At 43.7% G+C, this 19,627-nt stretch overlaps 1 protein-coding gene across 1 annotated transcript in view; it reads left to right on the forward strand.

Moving 5' to 3' along the window:
- Positions 1-19,627, forward strand: part of LOC8041254 (protocadherin Fat 4) — a 207,404-nt gene that overhangs the window by 122,628 nt on the left and 65,149 nt on the right. The window contains exons 12-18 of the mRNA XM_040502714.2: positions 828-998; positions 8,431-8,642; positions 13,515-13,644; positions 13,751-13,836; positions 16,788-16,872; positions 17,826-17,954; positions 18,800-19,111. Coding sequence (XP_040358648.2) covers positions 828-998; positions 8,431-8,642; positions 13,515-13,644; positions 13,751-13,836; positions 16,788-16,872; positions 17,826-17,954; positions 18,800-19,111 — 1,125 coding nt within the window. The remainder of the gene's footprint in view (positions 1-827; positions 999-8,430; positions 8,643-13,514; positions 13,645-13,750; positions 13,837-16,787; positions 16,873-17,825; positions 17,955-18,799; positions 19,112-19,627) is intronic.

A 19,627-nucleotide genomic window follows, 5' to 3' on the forward strand; every position in this document is an offset into this window, starting at 1 on the left:
ATTTGGTGAGCCTATTCATTCATGTTTTCTGCACAACCCGTTTGCTGCATTTTATTCTTTAAGATCTCATGAGCATTGGAGCGTTGCGTTTTCACACAGATACAAAAACGTTTATGACTGCATTACGTACATATAAAAACTTGCCGTTTAATATCATAGTGACAACAGTATTTCTCCTTAGCTTCCACTTCTTTTCATGGGAGCTTAAGTGTTTCTAGGGTACACGAAAAAACACTCGTAGAACAATTCACACTATACACGATGTTCTTGATTTCATGGCTCCTATAAAAGGATTATAGATATTTTAACACGCAATGCGTCTTATCAGCCGCTTCTCATGGAGTTCTGTAACGCTAGGCTTTAAACCGACTCCGAAAAGCGTTACGCCCATAAGGCGCCATATAAAAATACTTCAGTCCCCGGCAGAATTTCAACTCACCACTCTTAAACTGTTAGCCAAGTTCTTTGCCGACCGAGCTATCCAAGGGTCGTTGGCTTCAATCACGCAAAAGCAAACTCTTTAGTGCTGCACAGGGAGGGGTGGTCGCGCGCTTCGAGACCTTTCCTGCTATGCTGGGCAATCTCACGGCCTGTGTCAAAAATGGGAGCGAATATTCGGTAGGCGATAACATTCAGACTTCCTTCTCTTCCTGCCTGGAAAGCCTGTCACATGCTGTGCCACCGGTCTTCGTCCAGCATGACCCAGCTTGTGTAGTCTTTTTTTTTTAATATAACATCTACGACATTGCAGAATGAGTTTCTTTTGAATAAATAAAATTTATTGGTCGCGGAATGACGCCTTGCCATTGACGACTTGCGCGACGCAGGTCTTGGCACTTGAGCGGAAGCCGAACGTGAACCCGGATGCCAAGGCCAGCACAGCCGTGGTGGAAGTGTCTCTTCTGGATGCCAACGACAACAACCCCCAGTTCTTGCCCGAGGGTGTCTACATCTTCAGCGTCACAGAGACCGATCCTCCTGGAACCGTCATCGGATCGGTGAGTGTCTTAAATTGCGTCACTGTTAATCGCGGTGTTATTTAGTTAAAAAAAAAAAAGAGCAAAACGATGAAGAGTTTTTTCCAGAATCGTCACCGAGCTCACTTCTGTGAAGGCCGAGAGGCTACGTCTGAAGTTTTTAAAGCTGAAAAAACACACAAACACACACTCACGCACGACCGCGCGCACACACACACACACACATACAGATACACACACACCCTCAAAAACAAATCTAAGGAGGTTTTACATTCCTCACTCACTCAGGTTTTCACTGAACTTTCCAGCTAAAAAAAAAAAAAATTGAATGTTATACGATATTCTAACCTGAAATGTTGAGCGTTTTGGCAAAGCGATTATGTATAAACAAAAGAAAGCCACAGACGGACAAAACAGACGACACAGCTTACCGGTAAGTGTGCGCCTCTCCATAAAGCCCGTGCCAAAAGAGAATGTCTCTTCAACACTCATCAAGTCCACGTATTTTTTTATGCTAAACATGTTCTTCCTGAATTGGCGTCTCAGCGGCGTGTGTCACTTGTGGAATGGCTCAACCTAAAGTTTTGTCACTTGCTAACTACTTGCGCAAACTGCACTTGCTTCTGTAATGTGCAATCTGTAGCGAATGTAGCCGCTGCCATTTGCTTACCATGGGATTTAAGGAGCGGCTAGACGGGCACTAACCAGTAATGAATACCTAATAGAAAACAACTATGCCTCATTATATTTCCCGCTTCCGGGTTCATAGGGAAGCGGATGCTGGTTATTCATCCATTAGTTCTACTCAACTGGGAATGCTACCTCTACGAATAGAGAATATTCTGAACTAGAGCGCAGTTACGGGAAGATTTATTCGGCACGCGCCAGGGGAGGTTGGGGTTCAAATCTCTGGAATTAATTGGGAAGCTATTTCAGAGCAGTACAGTCTACTAATGGGACTACCGGCATAGCACAGCATGCTAGTTTGAAACTGGTTTACAGAGTATGGGCGGAAACATCGTAAATCTTTACTTCCAGCGTAAACAGGCCTCAATTCTCAACATTAATAGAATGGTGCTAACTGCACAAAGACGAAGAGGCACAGATGTGACAAGACCGCTCGTGTCATTTGTGTGCCTCTTCGTCCTTGTTCAGTTTGCGCTATCTTATAACTGTCGAGTATATGAACCAAGTAGCCCAAACAAAATTCGTGTTACTAAACTTCTAATATATGCGAAGTGTGGCACAATGTGCTTTTAGGAGAGCAAGTATTTTAAAACGCGTCATTGGCACTTCGGAACTCAAGCAGGGGCACGCCACTAGCAACACAAAGAGCGCGCAGAGAGCGCGCGATGACGAAGCAGCCATGCACGCGCTGTCATTTGTTCGGACCGGGGGAAAACACAAGCACGTGGGCGCATTTGGAGTGTAAATATACGCACGAGCTGCGCGAGAAGCGAACACACTTGCATGCTGTATATTGATCCCAAAAAATCGGTTCATTCTTATAAAATAAACATTTAGCATCAATAGTGTTTAATGGTCGCATTAAGAAGAAACATATTGTAATATATAATACACGCCAGAGAAACAATAGAAAACGGAGGTGGAAGATTGGAATAGAGGATGTCTTGCATATAAACAAACGTAAGGGAGAGGTCAGGTAAACCTGGTCGAAGCTGCACCCAACTGTACTTAAAATTTGTAATGCCGCTCCGCAAATTATAAAAAAAAAAAAAAAAAAAAAGTTTCGAGCAGATGTGTTTATGGCGCTCTACGCACATAAGCGCAGTTCTGACGTGATTTCCAGACGTTAGACTGAAATCTGTCGCGTGAGATATATGCGACAGTTTTTGACACATACGTACTTTTGTGGCAAAACTTAATCTCACTTTCACTGCGCAGTGTGGACTCAGTAAAATGCACATTTCTACAAGCTCTATGCCCATTATTGAAATTAATAGAAGGAAGGACACAATTAAGACATGGTAAATCGCCGTTTAATATATTGCGGAATATTTTCTGTTGCAAAGGAGGCACATATCTAAAATTATGCACACGCGCACTCAGCACTGCTTCTGAACTGTGACATATATTAGTAATATTTTCACCGGTGCTGCCATGTCACTGGGGCTCAGAAAGTGATGATTTTTTTAACGGCAAAGCAACGCACTGCACGTTTTTTTTAATGCTTATAATGCCTGCTCGAAAAAAGTGCTCTCGATTTTAAAGATATGAATCAGTTTCTGGTCAAGAGCACTTATGCTCGACAATATTTACCTTTTAGTTCTAGATTACCAAGATATTAATTTAAGCGATCGTCTTTTTTCGCACCCCTAAATTTGTTTAATTTACCACCTCTCTAGGCATTCTAATTCTGCCATCCGTTCAGCTCATGTATTTAACTGACCCCATAACTGACTAGTTTGGTCTCGAGAACCATGTGTAGCACCTAATTTGCTTAAGTTCAACTCGCCAATTCAGTATTTACGCGCACGTGCCGTAGATCTGTGATTACTACTCAAAATAAAGGAAGGCTGAAAACAACTAGAAGATGGTTATTTTCTATGTTCGTCAATCGTAGAGCACACAAGTGTGAAAACTACCGTATCAGTTCCAATTTAAGCAAATATATTAACTCAGATTCGAGTTAACATGCACCGACACTACCGGTGACCAACCTTTAATCGTCTGTAACGGTTCGCGTCGAATATTCGAGTGCGAGCTGGAGCCGCCGTGTAATATACTCCTGATGCAAAATATCGCGCCCAAAATATGGTAATCGCTCCGGATCCGACACAGTTTGATTATGAATAATATCTAAATCTCTCGCATTAGACGGGCAATTTACATATTTTTGTCGACCTCGCGAGGCCAGATTGAACGTTGAACCGCGAATCAATCGATCAGCTGGATGTTCTTAACTCCAAATATAAATTAAAAATCAAAGTAGGAAGACAACACAAACTGTAGTCTTATAAAGTAATATCATGTTTAAAGGAACCACCCCCGATGTATAAGGTGCTAGATCATCTAGTAAAACCGGCTTTAAAGAAATTTTGACAGCAAAAAATGTCAGGCACAGAAGAGAGAGAGAGAGAGAAAAAAAAGAAAAGGTTAGAAAATATTTGGTGGCCTATTTAGTGGCGGGAAGAACACCACCCGCATTTTTTTTAATCCAGTCGTTGGAGCTGTCAAAAGTAGTAATTCGTCAAGTAGCCGTCAAAACAGCCAAATTCTATTTTGAAGCCATTCAGACAACGACTTGGTTCTTGTCTAGAGTACGTCTCACAGAATGAAACAAAGAGCAAAGAGATGGATATAATAACGCAAATAACGGTTGGTCGATTCTTGAGGAGGCCTAAAGAAAACAAGACAAAATCCACCCGTCTCGGCAAACAATCAACCAAGGTTATTGTTTCTCAGTGTCAAACAAAGGGTCGTTATACCTTTGCGAAGCTATCAATGGGGGGGCCGTGTCAATGAACAGCAAAGAAAGAAAGTAGGTCTCCCCTTGCTATTGGGATCTCCCTCAAAGAGTTGTCACTGCGCTAAGGTCAAGGAGAAAAGATCGACGCCGAGAAACTATCAATGGGCGTACGCGACACACCGTTCTAAATATAGGTCGAGGTACAAAAAGAGCTCTCTGTAATACAATAGGACCATGCGATACATTTGAGGTTGGCCCAGCTTTGAAAAACACCTGCACTCGCTGTCCTTATGTTGAGCTAGACTTGCCACACCACCTTTGGAACCATACACTTTGAGCCGATCATTTTTCGACGTATTTTGTATCAAGGATAATGCAAATAGCTAAAAATAACACTGGATTATTGAACAAAAAACAGGAATGAGTTAACCAAAATAAAATTTGAGCTCTGTTCGGCGCGTGGGCGGTCAAAGTTTGTTAATTCTTCCAATACTTCAGTCGACGAATGCACGCATCATTAATGAGTGGGAATGGTATTCCTATCCGAAACTATCTTGATAATTTTCGATAAGTAAAAAAAACAAACAAAAAACGTATTGCAGAAGGTTGGAACCCGCTCAATGTTTAAAGTATTTTTATCGTATCGTGGCCTAACTGAAACTTAATTTGAAGACGTGATTCAATCGTAATCTATCACGTTATATATTTTGATCATCAGTCACAAGGCGCACTATGTGTATCCGGTTGAGACAAATCAATGTGAACTTTGGCTCCATAATGACATTCCCGATAAAAGTTCGTTTGGATGGAGGGATCGGTGACTGAGTTTAACCGATCGCTCCATCCTAGCGCACCGCAACTGGAAGCACATGAAAAAAAGAAAACGCTCGCTTTGTCGAAATTAAGCCACGGATTCTAGGATCAAACCGAACCCCGTGCCCATTCGAATTTAAATGTGGTTTGTAACGTCTGGTCTTGTACTGGTACTGCATAGTGAACGTTAAATACACCGAGATATTCCCGCAACACCAGGTTGCGGGAACACGCCACCTCACTCAAATCAACTCCAGCGGGGCATCTCGCAGTACATGTTAGAGACTGTAAATGCCAACCGATCCTGACATAAACCAAAATCCTACGACGGTTCCGAGATAAAACTTCACGAGAAATATACGGGGCCTTAACCATCAAGGAAAAGGAAGACGCTTGTGTAAGTGCACCATCGGTGGCATTAACTGACAAAGAATTATTTTACCTTCGGTTGCCAACTTGAGGTTGATTCAGCGGGAATTTCCAGCCTTGTCAACCTGTTCTTTCTTTAAGCTATAGTATTTTTCTTAATTTTCAATATATTCCCCGGATTTAGTTTAGTTACGCTGTCCCCTTTCTTTTATTTTATATTCTTTGCTTTTTGTTTATACCTTTCAATTTTCTCCTTTTATTATAAATCTTCTTTCTTCCTTTCTTCGGTGTATTTATATGCTGCTTCCTTCTCTTCTTTTCTATTAAACGCCAGTTGTGAGTTACGGCTTGTCCTGTCTACATGTTCTATCCCTTGTTCTTTGTCTAACCTTTACGCTATTTAATTTTTTATATCGTGCATATCCAACTGGCCCACCTCAATATCTTTGTACATCAGGGTAGTAGTCGTACGGCACCAACTAGTTTCTAATTTACAAGACTGTAAATGAAAAATGTAGGCGGTGTCTCCATACCGACCGGGCGCCAGAAGAAAAAAAAAACATTTCCTAAAAAAAAGTCGATTTTAAAAAATTACCTATTCGCATTCGCCAACGTCTAGGGCGTATTCCCTGAAAGTTTCATGGGTTTACACCACATAATATTATTTTTATAAATTATTTTTAATCCATCGATGCTAAAGAAAACCACGTTTGAGCACGTCGAACGTGGTCTTCTCTGTTATACTTCTCGGCATAAATTTTGCGTAATAAATCAATCGTTTCAGTATGAAACTATCGAGAGACTTAACATTTGCGGCACATATGCCGAAATTTTAAGGAGCCGGTTACTTTGAACTTAGATTTTGCATTTTCATGTCCCTTTGTCATAAAAGATTGTTATATACAGAACTTGATAAATATAAAAAAGAACAAAAACAAACATGGTTTTTTTATACATTTTTTGTAACCGGCAACAGGTATTCCAGTATGCATTCCATCAGAAAAATATGTGGTTGTCAACACCATTTCTCAACGATAGATTCACTGAGCAGATTTCATGTAAACCTGTGCTTTACTTCGTTCTGGAGGTATAGTACCTCATAAAATTGGTTCACAGGGCTGAAACTTTGCATGCCCTCCACCTATATGGCTACAAACAACACCTGCAAATATCACTACGATTGAGTGAGCGGTTTAAATGTTGGCACTCCCAGGTGGTGTCCCCCCCTTTAACCTCAAACACATTATTGGATGTTATTTGAACTCTTGGCGGTGCTTGCTACCTTAAAAGTTTTAATTAAAAAGAGCCGACTTCTCTATCATGCTGTCGGCCATTTTACCCCTCAGGCCCATAACCCAAGGATCAAGGTAATCATAAACCGCAACGTAACAAAGACCGAGTCGGTAGGAATAAAATTGGCGCTTTTATGTCAAGGCCCACGAAGAGACAATGAAACAGATGTATGTGGAAACGAAGGATGATTACGGATGCGCATGGCATTACAACATTCCTTGCCGAGCCGTTCTGGACTTCGAGGATTTCTTAGTTGCACAATCCCGCTACCACGTAACAAACACCGTAAAAGTTTGAAGCTCGGAAATTATCGCGCACAGCTACTAACAATTGTACGGAAACCACTGACCGCAAATGTCATCACAAAGCCTCGTAAGGAAGCATGCATGTCTACAAATATACCGATCAAGTTGCTATTGAAGCTTAACTAGCTTCCGTTTCCTTTATGGCAAGCTGTTGCGTTTTTTAATCCTGAGAATTATCTTTTCTGTTCTATACTGAATAGAATATGTTGTTTATGCGGCCCTCTCGAGGTGAATGCTGCCGATTACGTAAGAAACACGGGGCGCGGCTTAGTGTGTTCACACTTGCTACTTCATGACTTGTTCTTCGGCAAGCATCAAAGAGATGCTTGCCGAAGAACAAAAGGAGGGGACGACGTCTCAAACTCAGCTGAGTTTGAGACGTCGTCCTGTCCTTTTCTGTTCCTTCGACTTATATGTTCATTTCTGCCCCAGTCTCAGGTTTACTCGACATGGTTTAGACCATTTTTGTGAAGGACGCGCGCCCAGAGCTAACTACTAGAGCAACCGTCATCAACACTAAGAGCATTTTTTTTACACATTCTTGCATAATTCTTAGATGGTCAATCACTGTGAAGATCGAACGAATACTAAAAAAACGACGAAGCTCAACTAATACGATTAGACCTGATAAATGGGATTCTATAGAGACAACCAGCATTTCCTTTTCATTCGCTCACGTTCCCTGCTCGCATGACATTTTTTTCCCATCTGATCGTATTATCAGCTGCTGTTCGGCATGATTAACTCTCTCCGTGTTCCACACGAAAGCGAACTGACATAGTAATTTTTTTAGAGTGTGAACTGTGGGCCTGACAACACTGAGAGTTTCGCCATTTTAATGTTTGCTTAGTGGTCTGGCATCACTGAGAGTTTCGCCATTTTAACGTTGGCAAGCGTCACCGATGCCGAAGCACGGTAGAGGCATTGGAGAAAACCGTACGGGCGGTGTGCGATGGCGCGGCAGCTGTGTTTTTTGCCTTCTGACCATAAAATGTGGATAATCAGTTTAAACAACCTCTCGCAACTGCCTGACGAAACTCTCGGAGGCTTGTGCACGCTGCCGCGCCATCGCACACTGCCCTACGGTTTTTTCCGATGCCTCCACCGTGCTTCGGTACAGACGACGCTTGCCAACATTAAAATGGCTACGCTCTCACTGTTGTCAGACCACCAACCAATTTCGCATAAGGTCTTTGCAGAAAAGTTAAAACCGAACCATTTCTTTTTTTTCCCGTTCCTGTAGGTGGTGGCCGTGGATCCAGACATGGGCGAGAACGGCCGTGTGGTATTCTTCAAGCAGAACGACACTCTCAGCTACAGCGTTCCATTCGGAGTACACCCGTTCAACGGATCAGTGTACGTGCTCGATCGCTTCAAAGACATTCCTGTCAAGCCGGACCGCTACACTTTCTTTGTCGTCGCATCCGATGCCGCCAGAAGTGAGCACGAGCGAAGGTAAGCTTCACGATACATTTTTTCTCATCCGCCACGGTTTCTACAGTACCGAGCTACGCCACTGGCGCAGTGCATGGCGACATGAGCTTTGACCAACGTTACTAAAACACTCAGTTGGGAAACTCCCACAGAGACAGCTTTGAAAAAGTGGCCCCAATCTGTCTCCGAGCACCGAGCTAATGACAACACAACGCCACCATTTCTCCCGCAGCGGCCACTCGGGAACTGCACGTGACTTTTATTTTGGCTTTAATAACAGATAGAGCGGAAGAGGTTACAGGGGTGCCACCCCCGTCTCCCCGGCGGTCGCGCCGCGTCAAACTACGGAAGTTAAAATGCACCTAGGTCGGGACGCGCTACCTAAAAGCCCCGCTGAGGCATAGTTGTATAAAAACAATATTAATTGTGCCGCAAAACCCTGCAAACTAAAGGTTTTAAAAAAATAACACGCCCCTCTTTTTGTACTAAACTCCAATAAATTTCATACAAAAAGAGTCTTTTCCGTTTGTTTTTACGCAAAAAGAGGCTTTCAAAAAGCTCAAGGTGACCACAGTACAGACAAATGATAAAGAGTGGCGCTGTTGTCGCATTTAGCTCGGTCTCGGTGGACGCCAGCGGCCCAGGTTTCGACGGCGAGTTTCCTAACTGAGTGTTTTAGTAACGTTGGCTTTGACCGATGTCCTCAAAGTGGTGGCACAGGTGTCTCGCGCTACATCGCTTATAAAAGGGAGGCATCGCAGCTTGTACTTATCATTGAGGAAAGACATATTAAGCCTCATCCTGAAGAAGAAAAAAAAAAAACAGTAGAAATCTGCAATAAAAATTTGATTGCAAAAAAAAAAAAATACAAGCGTTAAAAAATATCTTTGAGTGCATGCTATGGCCGAAAAACAATATCCAATCTGAAAAGTTATGAACAACGCCATTAGACTCAAGTACGCAAGCAAAGCTCTCTATTCTGCTATATTTAACCTTGCATGAATCCCAGCGCACACTTGGAATCCTGCATAAACACTTCACAGAATAGAGTATTTCAATATACTTTAAACGTAGTTCTGGTACATATCGCATCATTACAATTGAGAAACAGCTCACCCATAAAGTCACGTTTAGTGGATGCGTCCTGATCAATTTTTCGTATTACAAATTGCTTCCATGAACACACTATGCAGTTCAGGTCCGAATCGGAGTCTCAATATGTACAAAAAGCTATGGGAAAGCACAATAGGAGATGCCTGTTCAATATTTTTTTTTTTATATATATAAATGTTTGCGAGCGGCTATAAGTTCTAGTTTTAATTACATTACCTTAATTGTCACATGGGACACCGTAACACGTAGGAACCGTAAAGCCGATAGAGAGGTCATTATATTACTACCGAGCACCCTGAAAGTTTACCCCAGTTTTGCAGGACTATCGGGCCGGCAGATCGGCCCGTACTAATCCAATTATTACTGTTCGCCGTTTGTTTTAACCTCCCCGCTCCTCCCGGACCACCGTGTCCAGCCCGAAGTTTTGGAGCGCTTGCAGCCCGGCGGCAAACAGATGTTTACAATTCAGGTAGCACGACACCGTTCTGCGTGTAGTACTATCAAATGTATGTTTGCTTACTGAACATTAAAAAGAATAATACACCGCATTTATAATGGAAAATTAAGACCGGTAACAGCAGCGTATGCTATTGTACCGTTACAAAACGAATTGGACAGTTCCATTAGATTATCAGTTTTTGAATTCAATTACTTATTGTATTATAATTACTGTTCTTATTCTTTCTGTACCTACCTGCCTCTTCTCATCTTTGTGCCTGTAGTTTTTCGCGTGCACCTTTTTTTCTCGTATTGTTCAATGCTTGTCAAGTGCATATTCATATTTCACTTTCATACTTTCATTTTTCCAAATTTTCTAGGCTTGCGTGTCAACAGCTTCTTCTTAAGTATCCGTAGAGTCTCCGTGTACCTCGTCCTATCATGAAAGAACCTCCACGTAAAGAAAGCCTTGCCGCTGTAGAAGATACTAAAGAAAGCACCAAGGCCCCAGAAACAATTTAACGTCTCTGTCTGTCTCCTGACCTCTTTAGTCAACAAGAAGAGCCCTCACCAACTACAGTAGGATCCCTAGCGCGCAGAGACAAAGAGCGAATGCGGGTATTGCATTCCAGACGTTCCAGACATTGCTGCCTCAGGACCACAGCGCCCGCCGTCTGTCAGTAAGAGAACGGTTGTATATTCGACCTGCCCATAATGATTACAGCGGCTAACGCTCAAACTGTTAGTATAGAGGGAGTTTTATTACACCATTGGTATGGACTCTGCCCGCTTGTATAGGCAGCAGTGATTCAAAGAGTTCAACCATCGAATACGCTCGCATCTTTAGAAAGAGCATCGATGACGCAAAAAAAAAAAACAAAAAAAAAAAACAACTCAGTCGTATGCGTGAGGAATTTCTTGTTACTAGTTTTCTTTCCTACTGTCACCGGTCTACCAATATAAGAACCGTAACGGTATTTAGCTGCGTCGTCATCTTTGATTCTTAGTCACTCACAGCTTACGAAACACGGGGCGTGGCGAGTCTGGAGCATGTTATCAACTTCCCGCAGCTAATGAGTGTACGGGATTAGCCAATAAGCAAGCTGAATAATAGTAACCCACACCTTGTAGTTCTTAATCTGTCATCAACTATATATGAAATTGCGAAATGATCTAATTTTTCTTACATATGGCGTGAGAAATCAATAAGATCTAATTTTACCTCGAGGATATCACTGTTTATACCTTTTAACACACTGCTAGCGGTTGTTATCGCCACTAGCGCATCAAGTTTTGTTCTGATTGAGAACAAGTGATTTGTTTCATGCACACCCAAAGCCTGGATTGAAAATGCCGCCTATGCTTCAGACTAAAAAATAAAAAAAAAATGTTCTGCAAAAGCTTTAGCTATATAGGGACAACCTCCGCAAGACAAGTGTGACGATGAGTCGTGCCTCTAACCGACGTCACAATACGCGTACTTTATACGGTACACACCCGCTATTCGAATTCCAGGTTTTTCCGATCTGTATTAACCGCGCAAACCGAGTCCATATTTGGATTCCACCCGAAGCGGACTCCGTCCTTCGTCCCTCTCACGTCTTCTCAGCAGTCGCCAACTCTCCCACCACCCGATGTGTGTTGTTGTTGTCCACCAATGCCTGATTGGCTTCACTGCGGCATCTGGTCTTCCCGCGCGGATTCTGCTTTTTCTTTGTTCTTTCTTGTCACCTTTCCTTGTTTTTTCTTGCTTTGGCGCCTGTCTTCTTTGGAAGACTCCGTCTTCCGGAACTTGGTGTCCGCGACAGGGCATCCGGACGCGGATGGAGCGACGCGGACATGCGCGTCTCTCGATATATCTCGCTGCTATATGCCACCGTGGCTCGGAAGTTCCTTCGACTCCTTCAACGTGTCTCGTTCGTCTTCAGAGTCACTGACAGCAGCAGCTATGGCTCGTTCGACCTCTTCCTTCGATGTGTGTATTTCCCTGCTTTAGTGCCTGTGTGCGCGTTGCCATTTTCTTTGCTTCGACGGACACAGAGATAGGACTTGGAAAGACGGCCTGATGTTCATGAACGTACATGAAAATGGAAGGACCGATAACACTCCAGAAAGAAGCTCCAGTGGTATATCTAGTTGCTGAACTTTAACGTGTCTGCACGGAGTATAGAATGCACTGCCTTTGTGGTGGGTGTATAGTGATCGCTTATCGTTTATTGGTACAAGGTGCGACCGTAACCATGGAGTGACTTAAAACGTAGACGAAATTGTAGACCGAGAGAAACATGATTTTTCTAGACGAGAGATAGCTAAAATTTATGGTGCCTTAACATGCCATCGGGTCACTACAAAGTAGAATGTGCACAATCATGTCACATTTATCCGGTCTCGTTGCACTTTAACATAGCCGCGCGAATTGCAATTTATTGGATAAAACGACAAAGACTAAAATTGTGCGAGTTTTTTTTTTCTCCTTGAGGAATAAACATCCGTATAATCATTGTGATTGGGTATATATACCTTAGATTGCATTATCGTAACATGCCACGTTCGGGAGTGCGTGCAAGGGAATGCTGCGCGTTTGCGGGTGACGTCACCAGCCCAGCAAACACGGCAGCATTTTCGAATAGGGCGGATCCGAGGGTCCCGCATATAAATCGACTTATCCACGAAACAATCGAGCCATTTTCAAAACAAATTTAAAAGCCTTATATTAACATAAAATGGGTCATACCAGCATAGGTCTCGTATTCTATTTATGCCGTGTCCTTACCATTTTGAAGCAGGAATATGTCATATATGTTTTCAATTCCATTGTTCGCAGTGATCTCGTTAATCTTTCCTACCCAAAATGTACAAAGTCCCGTCCATTTCTTTGGCTCGACAAAAATATGATTTCATTTCACGCACTGTTTTTTTTTATTAACATCAAGATAGAATTTTTAGATGTTATCATGTTGTTTCCATAGTTAGGAACCACATACGAGTGAAATTGCAGCTGCATGTTGTTGAGGTTATTTACTTTGCTCACCGAAAACCGGTCGCGTCTCAACGGAGATACCATCGTACAAAGAAAAAAGGTTTCTCATTTCCGAAGGCACATATGCCAGTGCCTAAGAAATAACGCTATGCAAAGGCAGGAGTCGTTTGTTTATGCTTTCCGAATTCTATTTCACCAAGTGCAAGCTGTATACACACATACGAATAAGGAGCTTGAGTGCTACGGCACAACGGGCACACAGAAAAATTACTTTAGGAATTGCCATACCGCTAGCATACCACTCTACTACCAACCAACCCAAACACGGAGAGGCGTCCGATGAACGAAAATTTTCTTCGCAGAACCGCCGTGGCCGTGGTGCACGTCAACGTGACTGACGTCAACAACAACGTTCCGGAGTTCGTGGGGGCCCCCTACGAAGCCCAGGTCGGGGAGTCATTGCCGGCGGGAGCGCTTGTCACTCAAGTCTCTGTAAGTATACATACAGACAGCCACGCCGAACCCTTCTGGGGTGTTATCCGGTTAAAGCGGCCCCACACGATCGCCTAATGTCCACTTTTTGTCTTCTGACGAACAGGCGAAAGACCTGGACGCCAACACAGCGCTCACCTACTCAATCATCGCTGGAAATGACGACGAAACCTTTCACATGAACCCGTTTACGTGAGTGGCATTCCCAAGATGACCTCTCGTGCTCGCGGTGTAACAAGCTCGACGGCAGCCCGGCATTGCGGGTGGGCGTTGAGAGCGCGTCTACTGCGTTCATCCCTAAGCTGACAGTGCGATGCAAGCTATACGTGCTCGTTGGACTAGTTGTACGTCTAACTTTTTGAACGTGATCACAACCAGCCCATACCCCCGCGCTGAGAGCGGGATCAGGCGAAGAAATGGATGCTGTCGTTTGATCCGGAGAGAGCGTAGCTCGCGCCACACTGTCAGCTAAGGGGTGAGCACAGTATAGTTCCATCAAGTGGTCTGTCAAAAACAAACTGGTCGTACAAGTAGCTTTCGTGTCGTTGTTGTTCTTGTCGGGAGACGGCACGCTTTGTGTTTAGGAAGAGACCATTCCAAACATAGCCTTATGCGCCCTGCCATCTTTGTTTCCTGGGCCGTAGAACGCTTTCCGAGTACGCGCAGAAGCTCTAAGCTGGAGAATATCAGACGCTGCGCACGCGTCCACAGCCCAGTGACTCGGCATATTTTTGCCGAAATGGTAAGCTCCGGAAACGTGTGCATGAGTTGACTCAGGCTGAAAACGGACGATGATGTATACAGGCCACCTCGTGTCGTTGCTGACGGTCTTCTCAACTTGGGGAGACGTGGGAAAAGTTGACTATAGTCCATTGCAACTCAAGAAGGTAGGGCGAGGGAAAGGAAGGCTGGGGAGCAGGAAGCAGGTGAAACCCTAAAAAAGACGAGGAGGTTTCCTCTTCTCTTCTCCAGCGTTCCGTCTACTTCCTCTTCCCCATCCTTCCTTTCCCCTGCCCTACCTTCTTGAGTTGCAACTGACTATAAAGAAAGTCACGAGAGGCCTCCTTCTTTGAAACGGGGGTGGTTTTTCATAGTCTCTTACACAGTCTCCGGTGCATATTGGGATTTCCTCGCAGAGTAAAACCATGGGGCGAATCGGCCTTTTTTTTCGAACACGTCGCGAAACCGGGCCCCTTGTGTAACTAGACATATGCGGCGCAGCGGCTCATTTTCTCACGCCACACGTTCCCCTAGTTTACGTGGTAAAAAAGAAAGGGGGGGGGGGGGGGGGCGCCGAAGCTTGAGTAAACTGCAGCCTGTGTGTTTCGTGTACGCGGATGCCGGCTCGGAAGATGGGCCGGCTCGGACCCATCTTCGCCTGTGCTTTTACGCGTGATTATTCCCGGGTACCGATCATGTTAAGAGTATAAGCACGCGACGTCCCAGAGAAAGACTGATAATTAAATTTTAAGCTTAAATACGTTTTATTACTTCATTTTTATGAGAGGACCGACGTGGTACTCAGACTAAATTGAGCTTAATTAAACTTTCGGAAGCTTGGTTCAGATAATACGCAATAATTAAAAACCTGTTAACAGGTCATCGACGCCTCACTCGACGAGTCGGCAACAGGTATCGCAATACGAATACGTTAAGAGAGGTCGATGGCGATTTGCATATCGTTTTACATTTGACAATTCGTAGAGGCTTGCTCGTTTCATTTCGCACTTTTTGAGCGATTCACGTTTATCATTGTTTAAAGGGCCATGAAATTATCCTTCAACGTCTTCCTTCTTAAGTGTCCTCCTCAGCTTAAAAGCGGCATAAGAAATCACGTGGTCGTGACGTAGTATTTCACCAAATGCGATGATTCCAAGCTTCCCCTATGTTTTTTAAGCCTACCATGAACCTTGCCATTCGCAAGTGATGATAAGTGCCAGTACGGCACTGATTGGCCACGAACACGAATAAATTCATATATAGATTGATTGTCGACGTGGGCATACGTCCTAGTGCCGGAGTGCTCGTCTCCAATTTGTGAGCTGGGTTCGGCTGACGTGCTTTCGGTACCGCAAATGTATCACATTGAAAAGGAGGAGAACTTTGGAAGGAAAGGATCTATGAAATAGTCCGCTATATTTTCAAATTCTTGTGCCTGAAAGCAGGTTTCTGACTTTCCATCCTCTTTCAATTGGCCCATTAAACGGTAGGCGATTAGTAAAATCTTAATATAAAATCATTTATCCTAACCCAATGTTTATGTTATGGCCTTTCCAATTCGCTAAAGTAGGAATTTTACCGCCAACAAGGAAACTCCAAAGGGGAACTACACATGCAGAATATTTTCGGCAACATCGGGTGTACCTTAGAACTATGTTCTAAGAATCAGAAAATAAAATGCGGGTATTTTACCCTAAAGAGTTCACGGAGAAAATGAACATGACAAACTGAGTCCCCCACTCGCCAGGCTTAATATCTACACATTAAACCAGCCCGCTTAATCCTTGCTTAAAAAAAAAAAAAGAAAAAAAAACAAAAAAACTGCGAGTGAAGTTTGCAGCGTTTTTTAAGTACAAATGTGTTCATAAGAGCATCCTTGTCATTTGACTGAGCAAATGCGATCGTTGTTGTTTACGAGAAAACGTGCTCGTAAGAGCGTATGAGCTATGCAGGCGCTATCAGGTTAAAACGAATGTGGAAACATCTTCAAGAAATGTTAGCAGTTAGCCTGCTCGGTCATTCGCTCGTAAAGATGTCGCATTCGGGTAAGGGAATAGGGAAAAAAATGTTAGAGATAAAAAGGCTGACTGACGTGGAGAAATATTTTTATATGGTCGGTACCGACGTGTCCATTTATTTTCGTGTCTATAACAGATGACGCCTGCTCGATCACATGAGTTTTATAATGCAAGGCTAAAAACCCGTAAAGATACTTCGGCCCCTTAAAAAAATGTTCACTCCCGTTTCCCAAATTTTTTCTCTTCGATTTTATCTTTTGCTGGGGAGTGTGCGCCATCATGATGAAACTGACAACAACGAAAAATAAAAAAAGACTGTATGTTTTCGATTATTAGCCGGCATTCAAAGCTTGTAACATCGAAAAGAAACAATTTCTCAGGGCTGGTTGTACTTTTATCCTCCAGGGGAGTTATCACCAGTGGGACCGTATTGGATTTTGAGAAGAAGCAGTCCTACGATCTCCTCGTTCAAGTCTCTGATGGCTTCAATGTGAGTCCCCTACCGAGAATATATATTTGATTGACAAGAAGAAGAAAACTTCTCCGGTGTCCGGTGCCTATTTCTTACTTCATTCTGCATAATAAATGGAGTTCTATTTTACTAAAGTGAATTGGCATTTGTAGGGGAACTTTTTAGCGTGTTTTCTTTTTTGCCACCTCATTGCATAAAAAAATCACAGTTTCAACAAAAAATTAAAACAGCAAAAGTGCAGCTTTATTAACATTGGAAATACTTTTAATGGGCTCTTTTTTTATTGCATATCAAAAACGAACATGGATCCGACATTTTTACATGCTTTTGAATAGCTACCCGTATTCAGATTGCCACTTCAAAATGAAAGCCATATCTGGCGTCGTTTTTCTTAACGTAGCAGAAAAATCACACACAAAAGAAACGAGCCCGCTAATTTTATGGATTCTCAGTCCAAACTTTACCAAACCCAGAAGGCCATAATTAAATTTTCCCTCACAATGTTCGAAGGTGTGCAATCACAGCTCTGTGTTCGATTATACCTAGAAAACCGAGTCAAAACAATACGCGTAAACTGGAACAGCAATTCTAACGCAATGCACTGAATAAAAAATAAATAAAGGTTCATAAAAATACGTTTTAAGAAACTGGCAAGCAGCTATGCTTCAAAATCCAGTATGTCTACTGTGGATGAAAAACGCTTTGTTTAAGTGCCATTCTGGCGACTGTGAAGAATCCTTAGCAAGGATTCACAGTCAGATGATCTACACACGTCTGTATAGGTGAACAAATCGGAATATATCATTCTCTCGAAAGGTCGACAACGCACGTTTCCGCGGTCACGTACCAAACTCTTAACATTGGAGTGCTCCGTAAACACGCACCCTTTCGTATGGAGGATGGCGTCACGCACGTGACGCACGCCGCAATGGACGATTCGCTTTCTTTACCCTCTTTGTTTTGCCTTGCAGACGGCCGTCTCTCCGCTCACAGTGCACGTCGTGGACATCAACGATCAGCAGCCCGTGTTCACGCACAACTATTACAATTTCTCGGTCGTCGAGGAAATGACCGAGAACGTGACTGTCGGAACCATCAGGGTAAGGCGGAATAAACACTGCACACCCACCGTCCCGCTGCTTCTTTGCTTGCCTGAACGTCGTTCTTATGGCTGCGTCTAGGAGTTGGGCGGAATGTTTCTTGCTCGCAATGCGGCGCCCAACGTGGAGCACGATTGGGTTTGATTTCACACAAGGATGGGTGTCGATTTTTTCTGAGGAAAATAAAACAGCGACCAATCTTTCTCTATTGCGATGTTATGTTTACCTTTTTTTTCAAAGCCGCATTGATAGAACTATAAATAAATAAAAATCTAAAATAAAGTACACAATTTTTGTAAAATGTAAATTATTTTCCTGCGCGTTACGGCAAACTAAAGCTATTTATTATTTCAGCATGAGTCTTGGTTCACTGTGATTCCTCATTCTAAAAGTGTGACGGCATACTCTCCTGGCTTAAAAGCGAAACGGCTGCTTCGATGTTCGGCTGCGGATGATTGTATCAGCAGTTGGCAATGACGGAGTACCAAAGCGGCCTTAGCCCACGTCACGTAGAATAAGCACGGTCTGTGAGCTACCTCCTCTACCTCCACGTAGCATCATCGCTCTAGCATGGCGTCAACCCCTCCCTTGGGCCCGAGCCCTACGCATAATGTCTTTCGACGCATTCATGGGACACGAAGCTTATCCGAAGGCTGTCCATGCATTCGTGCGCAATCTGCGTCTGCGCTCGTGTCGCACCATGATGACGTCAGAATGCTAGGGCACGGTCTTTGATTATTCTAGGTTGCGTTGCCTCAGATGAATGCGCGTCGCCACGTCTCTGAACGCTTATCACACGCCCGATGCCTAATTCCGTCTTCATTATTTCTATTCCCACTCCGCAGGCCATCGATAGAGACTCAGGTCGGAACGCAGCCATTCGGTATACCATCTTGGGCGACCACGCCAACAACGCGCTCCTGGTGGACGAGGGAGGCAACATCGTGACCAAGAGGAGTCTCGACCGCGAGCGCGAGTCAAAACTGGAGTTTCTCGTAATCGCCTTCGACGGTGGCATCCCGCAGCTTAGTGGAACCACCACGGTCGCGGTCCAGGTGGAAGACATCAACGACAATCCGCCCTACTTCGAAGGGGACACGTTCTTCGTCAACGTGCCGGAGGAGAAGGACCCGCCGCTGGAGGTCTTCACGCTTCAGGTACTAATAGCTACGACTTTTTTCTATTCTGGTCTGTGCTAGGAGAAGATTGGGAGGTATAGCTGGAGTCTGCTTATTGAAGACTCCAGTATTCATTGTCGTGGCAAAACCGATATCCAATTTTCATTACATTCTCATGTTGAGCGAAAAACTACTAAATCAGTCATTTTCAGAAAGACTTTGAACGCGTGAGAAGCGTAGTAGTGCACCAAAGTTACCGCTCGTGGAGCAGGTACAAGGCTGGGGCTAGATAAGAGGCAGAAAAATTGCGCGGGCGCCTTATCGCAACCGCTAGCTTTGTACGTGCTCCACGAGTGCTAACTTTAGTGCACTACTACGCTTCTCACGCGCTCAAAGTCTGTCTGAAAATAACTGATTTAGGGGTTTTCGATGACGCCCAGCAAGTTTCTATTTGAAACTATATGTCTATTTTCATTAATTAAAAAGTTCATGAACGAATTTTAACTTATTAGCCGACTGATCGTTACGATTAGCCTCCTATATTATGTCCCCCTG

The sequence above is a fragment of the Ixodes scapularis genome, unplaced genomic scaffold (genome assembly GCF_016920785.2).
Source record: "Ixodes scapularis isolate PalLabHiFi unplaced genomic scaffold, ASM1692078v2 PGA_scaffold3__209_contigs__length_174095766, whole genome shotgun sequence".
NCBI lineage: Eukaryota > Metazoa > Arthropoda > Arachnida > Ixodida > Ixodidae > Ixodes > Ixodes scapularis.